The sequence below is a fragment of the Hypomesus transpacificus genome, chromosome 9 (genome assembly GCF_021917145.1).
Source record: "Hypomesus transpacificus isolate Combined female chromosome 9, fHypTra1, whole genome shotgun sequence".
NCBI classification, from domain to species: domain Eukaryota; kingdom Metazoa; phylum Chordata; class Actinopteri; order Osmeriformes; family Osmeridae; genus Hypomesus; species Hypomesus transpacificus.
The window spans coordinates 11,503,045-11,513,187 of NC_061068.1; the positions used below are offsets into that span (position 1 = coordinate 11,503,045).

The 10,143-nt window shown below is 43.7% G+C and overlaps 2 protein-coding genes across 2 annotated transcripts; one reads left to right on the plus strand and one right to left on the minus strand.

The window, feature by feature from the left end:
• Positions 1-87: 87 nt before the first annotated feature.
• atp6ap1la (ATPase H+ transporting accessory protein 1 like a) lies at positions 88-6,521 on the minus strand. Its single transcript, XM_047026161.1, has 7 exons — positions 6,380-6,521; positions 3,246-3,286; positions 2,898-2,974; positions 2,159-2,403; positions 1,969-2,019; positions 1,627-1,870; positions 88-1,371 (listed from the first exon to the last, which is right to left on the minus strand). The coding sequence occupies exons 1-7, from the start codon at positions 6,478-6,480 to the stop codon at positions 1,132-1,134; spliced, it is 999 nt and encodes a 332-aa protein (XP_046882117.1). The 5' UTR covers positions 6,481-6,521; the 3' UTR covers positions 88-1,131.
• A 776-nt stretch (positions 6,522-7,297) lies between these two features.
• rps23 (ribosomal protein S23) lies at positions 7,298-8,745 on the plus strand. The gene is made up of 4 exons (XM_047026200.1): positions 7,298-7,397; positions 7,939-8,098; positions 8,192-8,312; positions 8,557-8,745. Exons 1-4 carry the CDS (start codon positions 7,394-7,396, stop codon positions 8,701-8,703), a joined length of 432 nt encoding a protein of 143 aa, XP_046882156.1. The 5' UTR covers positions 7,298-7,393; the 3' UTR covers positions 8,704-8,745.
• Positions 8,746-10,143: the final 1,398 nt, after the last annotated feature.

The window sequence follows — 10,143 nt, forward strand, 5'->3', positions numbered from 1 at the left end:
GCAGTACCGCCACCTATCGTGAGAACTACATAAGATCTACAGGACACATGAGCCAAATGAGGTTTATTTTTTCCAAACACGTTGCTTATAGTCAGATGAAAGAAAAATACATAACAATAGTAAGCGCCCTACCTAGAAACATTGAACAATTATACCCATCAGTATTGTTGCAGAGGTCTTTCTTGTCCAAAGGCATGCTGTATGTCATAAACACAACGCCAGGCTGGTGTAATCTTTTTCTGTATCAGATTTCATGAACTGGTTTCGGCGTCTCATGTTTTAATCGGAAAAATAATAAAGGCCCACCATGTGGGAATACACATTTTCAAAATTAAAAACTCGAAATAAAAATGTACAAAATCAGACATTACAGACAGTAGTATCATTTTCACAAAATCACAAGTCCATGAAAAGCCCAAATCCTCTAAAATAGCTCTGAAATATCAGAATGTAACAAGATGAGTAGAGTAGGTATTATTATAGAGTATTATTATACAATGAATAACATAAAAGTGTATAGTAATACTATCCATTATACTAAGGTATAGAGTATATGGACAACTAAATCTTTGACCGAGCTACTCATATTATGGGTTTGAATAAATCGATATTGTGCTTACGGTATCAATATGAGTTTCACTAAAGAGAATGTCACACCAGTCTTTCATTTGTCATTTGCAATGTCCTGATAGTCCTCTAACATCTTCTTGTAGGTGTGGTCCATAGGTGCAGTACCTCTACAGCTACAACACAATACTGAGTGCACTGCAAACCAATTCAAAGGCATTGCAGCACTGTCTTCTGTAGGTGATGTAAGTAGCATATAACAGGAAGTCCATCAGTACGGACAAAGATGTGGGATCAGACATGAGATCAGTCAGTGAACGTTCCAGAGAGTTCCATTTCCTTTAACAAGGGGGTGGGGGAGAGGGGGGGGGGGCTGGGGAGTGGGTCTTAGGCTGCTAAAACCTTGAGTTCAGCCTGCCTCCTGGAGGTTTTAATGGAATACACAGCTCTAGTTTGAGGTCCGTCTTTCTCTCTATCTCTCAGATCTACAGGACAGTAAACAGCACAAAACAGTCTCCATCCTTCTGCTCAGCAGTGGTGGAACATGGGAGTCGTAGTCCTGTCCTACAAGCTGTTTTTCTCGGTGCAGTCTGCCTCCGGGACACTGCGAGGGAAGTACACGGTCGTCTTGTGCTCGTCGTAGTGGTCGATGTGCTTGAGGTGGATGACCATGTGCAGGGCGTAGGCCAGGACCAGCAGCAGGATCAGGGAGGTGATCAGTCCCATCAGGATGGCGGGGGTAAAGAAGGTGGCACAGTCGCTGGCAGAGGCAAACTTGTTGGACAGCACGTTGAATGCTTGTATCTATAGGGTGAAATGGGGGGCACGTTAAACCGGTCCAGCTTCATGTTTTCATCTTGCAGAGTTAAACTGTTTAACCGATGAGCTGTTCTAATTTGAACATGTTTGAGCCTCTATTGACGACACGTTTAAATCTTGGATTGGTCTGAGCCCAATCTGTCCTAGGGCGAACAGCCAATCTACTGTATACAACATACACACTGGTGCCGTACTTAAAAGCATTTAGTAACATCTACTTGAAGGACAAAGGAAGCGCACCTGGAAGTCAGTGAAAGTGATGTGCCAGTTAGCAGAGTTGTCGGTGTTGGAGCTGGGTATCAGCAGGGTGTCGTACTTCTGCAGGCTGCTCACATGCTGGCAGTGGTAGGAGTAGGTGGAGGGGGCATACACATCGGTGGCGTTGAACGTAGCCTCCTGTGTCCAGTTGTAGTGAATGTGAACACTATCCAGTGCGAACCAGTTCTGCCCCGCCGATTCGTAGAATGTGTTGGACATCTGCAACCTGGTCAAGAGAGTTTGATGTTTTTTTTGTGTGTTTTTATTTGAAACCGTAACAATCTAATACTGTACAGAGTACCTGACTGTATCCACGCAACAAACCTTATAACGAGTCCTCTCAAGTCCTCAACATCCCCAAAACGTAATATGAGCCTGATAGAATAAGAAGATGGAGTGGACTAAAGTCATCAACGCCTTAACTATCAGTAGCCAGCAACTGGTTATGGTAAAGAAGATGGGCTGTGGTTAACAACAGGATATCACACAAAGTGACTGTGTCTAGTCGACTTACGTGGCTTTATCTTTGCTGCACACGGAACCCTTAGTGTCGATCTGTGCACTGGAGCCAAATGCCTTCTCAGTGAGGTCCACCAAAGTGCTGTTCCTGTACCTGACGGCCAACTTCCTGGCCCTGAAGAGGATGCAGGGCTTGCCGTTGTACACCACGTTCAGGGGAGAGAAGAGAGACGAGCTGGCAGGGGTCTGCAGCAGCTTTCGCTTGGCTCGGCGAGGGGAGTACAGGGGCCCTCCATACGGCTGAGGGACAGGGAGAGAGGAGGGGGGAACAGGGACAAGAGGGAGGGAGGGAGGGAGGGAGGGAGGGAGGGAGGGAGGGAGGGAGGGAGGGAGGGAGGGAGGGAGGGAGGGAGGGAGGGAGGGAGGGAGGGAGGGAGGGAGGGAGGGAGGGAGGGAGGGAGGGAGGGAAAAGAGAGAGATTAAATAGTAAGTTAATTATCTGGCAATGATAATCTGAGGCTCTTTTATCATGTATTGCTTTTTCATTTCCTTTTGGGAGGCTGGACATCCATAAACAAGTCATTGTGTAAGGGTGGCGCTTGTGCTTTAGGAATAAAATAATCTTGTTATATAACACTGTTGGCAGTGATTCGGATTGTTGATCTTGCTGAAAATATGCCATGTATGTGGGATTAATTTGATGTGGTCAAGAAAGAAGTGTGTTCTCTCTGGCTGGGTCACTCGGGGTTGGGGTGAGTTCCTAGAAGCGTAGTGTTCTGCATTGTCAGGCTTACCTGAGGTACTCTCTTGAGGGGGAGTTCCTCTCCAAGTAGAGCACTTCCCTCATTGGATTCACTGAGGTCTGGGTTGTCTGGGGAAACGATGAGAAAAGTAGGATAAAATGTACAGTCCAGTATGTGTCCAGTACTTTAGCAGGTTTGCGTTAGTGTCATTCCATTACAATTCATGTTTTTTTTCTTTTTGCAAAGTTCAGAGAAAGACTAAAGAAGGTTGACGATTGTTTGAATCCAAACACAAACTGAATGATTGATGCTTGGGAGCTGCTTGTTCATTCGTATGTTCATTTTTGATTTGTGATTCATAAGAATGGATTTATATATAGAATGAGGTCAACAACTCACCATCTTTTAGCCGGATATGTCGGGACGGGGAGTTATCGAAGCTGTGGACACAGAAGATATAAACACATTGCTCAAAATTAAACAATGGCAAGATTGTTCTCATGAGATTTGAAAGGGGTTTAAGATACTGCATAGAGATCAATGTTTGAATCCGAGATATATAGTCGCATGGTATAATAAAGATAATCTAAGCCCTTCTGGACTGAATCACCCCATGTGGAAGGAGTCAAGAGTGGGACTGACAAAGAAATCCTCCTCATACAGTCAACATTATACTGTACATGAGGATGATTCATGAACAGTACATTTGTAATGTCAGTGGCAAGTTAGGCCCATCATGTTTGCCTACATATTTATTGTACATTTACATAAAGTTCTGCTCCGAATCAGGGACAACCTTACAAAACCATAGAAGATTAAATACAGTAATTCCCTAAATCGTAAGCTACTGTTGAACTGATGACACACCCTCACCAGTCATGTCCTGGACCTGGTTTGCTCTTATTGTGCTTTCCTCAACAGTGTAAGGAGATTATCCTCAGTCTAACTGTTTAAATATCTAATCACTGCCATAATGCCAGATGAATTGAGCTTTGGGAGATTGGGAAAACCTGATTAAGGCTGTGATAGATTAAGCTTCCCTGTCCGTCTAACCGCAAAGGAGGATCAGTGGGGCTGGCTGCCTGTCCACCAGTCATGTCTGGGATCTCAGAGAAGATGCGCTGGTCTACCATACGGTCTCACACAGTCTTCCTTCTCTTAATCTTGTGGGTTAAAGAGGTCCTTTATCAGAACAGCTGTACGATGCTGTAACTCTTTTGGATAGGCGTGTTTTGTAGGGATGCTACACTACCATCCTAGTGAACCATAGCAGCGGAACACACAGTAAAGCACATATTGCATGTCATCGTGGCTGCAAGTCTACATTTAATACAAATTTAAAGGGGTAGTTATTGTATATGTGCTGACCGTATATTACTATTATGTCATGTTATTCTTCAATAAAACAGACCTCTAAAACACAGTAAAAGTGTGATTAGCGTCTGTCTGAAATGTAGCTGGCAATAAAAGCCAATTTTTGTGGATCTGTGATGACTGGATTCAGGGATATAACAAGTCGTTTGGGAGTTGCCGAGGAGCCCAGGGCTCCATGCTCTCCAGCAGATGCTGTCCTTAAACACTGAGTAATCATTTATCTGAGCGCAAGCATCGACCTCAATGTGCTGCTCCGTGATCTGGGCAGGGAGAGACTATGACTGTCAACACAATCAACTGCCAACACCAAACCAGAGCTTTCAACTGACTGAACAGACACTTCTGTTCTAAATAGAACTATCTCCTGCCCCTGCCCCTCCCTTCTGTGGTCTCCCCCTCCCTCCCGGCATCAGCGCTGTGCTGCCGTCACCGGCGGCTCTTGAACATGTGGGATCTTTGTTGAACAAGGCAGCAGCATTATATAATCAATACAATCCTCTGCTCCGCCCACCCGGGGTGACACTCCCTCCCTCTCTCACTCATCCCACACGGTGCGTTTGTCTGTCATGCACACGTTCAACGAGGGGGAGATTTCACAGTCCGTTTTTAGACTACACCCTGGCCAGTGCCGCTCAGCATCCCAGCTTCGGCAAATCAAATTCAGCCAAGGCTAAAGTCCACGCTGCCCTACATGCGGTCATCAAGCCCCATCTGTGCAGGCGCCAACCTAGACGGCCTAAATGGCCTAATGCCCTGGAGGCAATATGTTGCCAATTACAAATTAGAAGGGATGTTTTTGTTGTTGTTTTGTTTACAACCCCATTGGATGAAGTCACATTTACCCTGACAGGTGAGCACAAACCCCACTCACAAATATAGACAGGTTAGCCTTCAAAATGTCTGATTTAATCCATTTGATTTCATCTATGTTTAGGACAACACAATCTTGTTGGGCAATGCAAAATGTTGCTCTGAATTGAGAATCTATTTACAACATGCTTGAGCAGTCTGTGTATAGGAATGTCTACTGTAAGAAACATATACCAAACCACTCACAAACTTGAAAACGATATTCCTCTAAAACGCCCATAGCTTTTAATGATGAAAATGTTATCCTTGACACTGTGCAGCACCTGAAAATGCTTGAAACTAATTCTTGAAACATACACTACTAATATTGCCAGGTACAACATACTAAATGCATGTACAGCACATGCGGTAGAGAGCAAGTTGTTGCTGGCCCTGTTTCAACCTAACTGCTGCGCGTGTGGAGAGCTGTCCCATAACGCCCTGATTACACTACTGTGAGACGCTGTTCTGCTGCCCAGTTTTCCATTTGGTCTCTGAGAGACCACCTGGGGCCCCATCTAGCCCGCCTCCCAGTCAGGTTGGAGGCCGTAGATGTCAGTCTGATTGAGATGCCACATATGCCAAAAGTGAAAGATTACAGTCACCTGGTTGACAATGTAACAATTCTAATTAGACTTCTACCATGTGAGCTGGCCAATGGGCCATCTACTTCCTTAAGACAAAATGTACATCAAAGGGTTCAGTCTACAATTCTTTGTTCGGTACAATTCAATGGGTCATAATGGAAATGGAAAATCCTAAAAAGATGGAGTTCCAAGGTCTGAAGGGATACTCCTTTTTGTACAATGGCAATAATGCTGTTTTACCTTGTTCAGCAATTCACATTTGCCACCTTCGAGGAATGAATTCACAAATGCTTTTATGGCACAAACGACCGATGATGGCAGAAATAATGTGATCCCCTCTCAACACCATTGTAGCTTTCATAAGAGCCTATTTTTATAGTGCACATATAGATTTGCTCTATGTAAACTGACTCCCTCGGTCCAACAATGATGGATTTTCTCTAGTGTTTCACTGACACAGCCAGACTTCTGATTGCAGCTCTTGCTCTATTTCAGCACATCGCAAATAAAAAGAGCTTAAAATGATGGTTATACATGTGAGAAAAGCACAGCTGGAAAAAAATGCTTTTAACCGAATCTAGTCAAACATTCCTACTATCCATCTCCTATCATTCCTATGGTCCACATCACACCACAGTAAGAGATCCCCAGCCCCCGGCTGCACAGCATCAATGCCTACATATTTCCTCCCCCCACAGAGTTAAAATAGCCCTTTTCACCTACCTCCTCTCCCCTATAGCAGGCACTTGTTCAAAAGACAAAGAGAATTGCAGAACAAGGAATGATAATAACTGAAAAAACATAAAGATCTCTGGTTTAGCCATGGGGACGGCCAGATGAGACTGCCTCAGATGAGAACTGCTTATAATCTGCTTTGATAACAGCCGAAGCCATAAACCCCACAGAGTGACAGGTGCAGCAGCCAATAGGCATCCAGGGGGAAGGTAAACGGGGTTATAGTCACACACTGTCAGATTACAACAGACACAAAACACACACACATAATTAATCAATCAATCAATCTCACATATATTTGTCTGTCCTCACACACAAAGGGGAGGGAGAAAGAGAGAGAGAAAGAGAAAGAGAGAAGAGAGAGAGAGAGAGAGAGAGAGAGAGAGAGAGAGAGAGAGGAAGAGAGAGAGGAGGGACACGAGACAAAGAAAAACCCTTTTAAATCTGTCATGAAAATCTATCAATGAAGTTCAGTCTTTCAAAAACTCAAGGTCAATGTTTTATTATTTGAAAACGGGCATGACCTAGATACACCGGCAGTGAAATTAATGAATCGTGAATTTCTGATGAAGAGTTCTGCATCTTAATAGAAAACCCTCTGACGAAAAAGACGTCAGTCCAGTGACAATACAACACTGGTATCTAACTGACAGCTGATCAAATTATATTATGGTGCAATAAAAATGCCATTGATGTCTCTACTTTATACATACAAATAGTATACATTCATCAAATGTTTATGAAACCTTATTTATACTTATCACGTGCACGGGACAAATGGCATGATACGCATTCAAACAGCCAATTTATATTAAATCGATCACTAAGTTTATCAAAGGGAAGAATATAGAAAGAGTACACTCCCTGGATGTAAAAAAGTATGCCGCCAACGACAATAAAACTAACAGGCACAATCTTAGACACCTTTGGGTCCTCAGAGTAGACATTGCCGCGGTGCTTCTTGGGTTCTTCCTTTCCAGCCCAGGCTCGTAATCTGCAAACATGGGTACGAGAATTATTCAACTTTTTACACATCAAGTCCTTTAGTCACAGCGTTTCCTAATAACGGCACAATTTCTTAATATCTTATTAATGATTTGTGTCAGTATTGTTGCTAGACAGCAACCATTTTATCCTCCAGTAGCATTATTTTCACGGTCTATCATATAACGAGCTCCGCAACGTGGAGAGGGCCAGAACATGGCTCTCTGATGGGACTCGGGCTAGGATAGCTAGCTAGCTAACGTCCGCTAGAAAAATATTTTTCTGTTGTAATTATCATAAAATTACCAAATTAAAATGTGATTCCGCGAATCTGTGTAATTTCATAGTCAGACTGCTGTTTGTTTTACCAACTAAAGACTTATGTTCAGAATTGTCTGGCCGCGGTGTCCACGTCAGGTTGCTAACATATTACCAAGCCGAAATAATGCGAACTGTCTGGGGTTGCTAACGTCGAATTCAGTTCAGTGCAGGAGGTCGATAATGAGATGCTTACAGACTTCTTGTACCATAATTAACCTATTAAACTCTTCTGTATCCAATAGGAAAGTGTCGCGGTCTGCGTACAGCCAGGAAGCTGCGTAACCATCGTCGTGAGCAGAAATGGCATGATAAACAATACAAGAAAGCCCATCTTGGAACTGCTTTGAAGGCTAACCCCTTCGGAGGAGCTTCCCACGCCAAGGGCATCGTCCTTGAGAAAGTGTAAGCATGTGTACCACTATTTGTTGGCATGACATGCTTGATGGTTTCAAAAAATTGTTATCGCTGACTTTTTTCTGTTGGTCTTCATTATAGTGGTGTTGAAGCCAAGCAGCCCAACTCTGCCATTAGGAAGTGTGTCAGGGTCCAGCTCATCAAGAACGGCAAGAAGATCACCGCTTTTGTCCCCAATGATGGTTGCTTGAACTTCATTGAGGTACATTTGGTTGCCATATGGATTTGGTTGTTTCCCGTGCCATGGTTTTTATACATGTCTTGTTTCACAGGATGTTTTAAGAATTGCATATGAATTGGTCGTACCTGTATAAATTGATTGAGTTTAAAGGCCTGTTTAAGTTCATGGCCACAAGGGTCTTTAACCTGCCCGATGGTAATGCATGGTCTGATTTAATGTCTTCAAGTCTGTTTGTCTAGGTGAAATGTGTTCCTTTGTGTTTCAGGAGAACGATGAAGTGCTGGTGGCAGGGTTCGGTCGTAAGGGACACGCCGTCGGTGATATTCCCGGTGTGAGATTCAAGGTGGTCAAGGTGGCTAATGTGTCACTCCTGGCCCTGTACAAAGGCAAGAAGGAGAGACCCAGATCATAGTGTTCAGACCGGAATTCAATAAAAGGATGTTTTTCAGTTCCAGTTGGTGTTAGTGTGTATTTGTTTCATATAACAGTATATGCAGCAATACATTTATTGTGGAATTACGTTAAAGCTGTCACACCTGTCCAGCTATGAAAAGGGGTTGGAAAGGGTTGAGACAAGTTGAGTTTTAAAATGCAAGATCAAAAGTATCCACATGACAAGATTTTCTTCAATCAGAGGTGTTAACCCTGAATGAGGGGCTGTTCAGAAGTATCCCTTTCATTTTGTACTCTATTTTTTATTGTTCATGAATAGAAATGTGCGCTACTGACAACAGTTAATGACGACAAGCATCAGATGCCAGCCCAGCTGTAAACAATCTGTTTGCAGGCCCTACAATTATTCCACCCACGCTGTCTATTTCAGTTGGTGTTGTAAATTCTGTTCAAAAAGCTTGTTGGTCAGGTGCTGTTGGATGGTTATGTAATGTTGCAGCTAAAAAGGGTTTACCCAATGGTTATAATTCTTTGCCTCCATTAAGTGGAAGTTGCACCTGTACCCCCCTCCATTACTGCAGGACTGCTTAGCCACCTGGGTGTGATGGCTGGAGGTTTCAGGGACAGCTGCTAATATTTCAGCAACAACAACTCTCCTTTCCTATTTTTACATTTAAATGTATTCATTCAGCAGACGCTTTTATCCAAAGCGACTTCCAAGAGCTTTACAAAAGTGCATAGGTCACTGATCATAACGAGAAGCATATGTTGTGAAAAACCAAATAAGTGCCAAAGGGAAGAACCATAAGAGCATGTAGTTAAACAAGTTACAATTAAACAACATGAACCTCAAAAGTGCAAGAGTGTACCTGTAAAAAAGCAAGCAACAATATATTTCACATCAAGTACAATAATTTTAAATCAGTTACGACTAACCAACAAGAGCAAGAAGTTCCTCAATAAGAGTCATTGTGTTCCTGGAGGAAACTAACATCAGGTCCAGCAAATCATTCATAAGTACCGTTATACTCCCGGAATAAGTGCGTCTTGAGCCTTTTCTTGAAGGTGGGGAGACAGTCAGTGTCTGATGGAGGTGGGGGCCAGACAGGAGAAGAGCTTGTGTTGGGACCACCAGACGGTTGTCAGAAGAAGACTGTAGGTGGTGGGTGGGGATGTAAGGCTGGAGGAGAGACTTGATGTAGTCAGGTGCAGTGCCGTTCACCGCACGGAAGGTCAGTACCAGAGTCTTGAATCTGATACGGGCCGTGATGGGTAGCCAGTGGAGGGAGATGATGAGCGGGGTAACATGGGAGCATCTGGGTAGATTGAATACCAGGCGGGCTGCTGCATTCTGAATCCTCTGGAGAGGGCGGGTTGCACATGCTGTAGTCCAACTTGGAGAGGACAAGTGCTTGGACTAGCAGCTGGGTGGAATGCTCAGACAGGTATCGCCTGATCT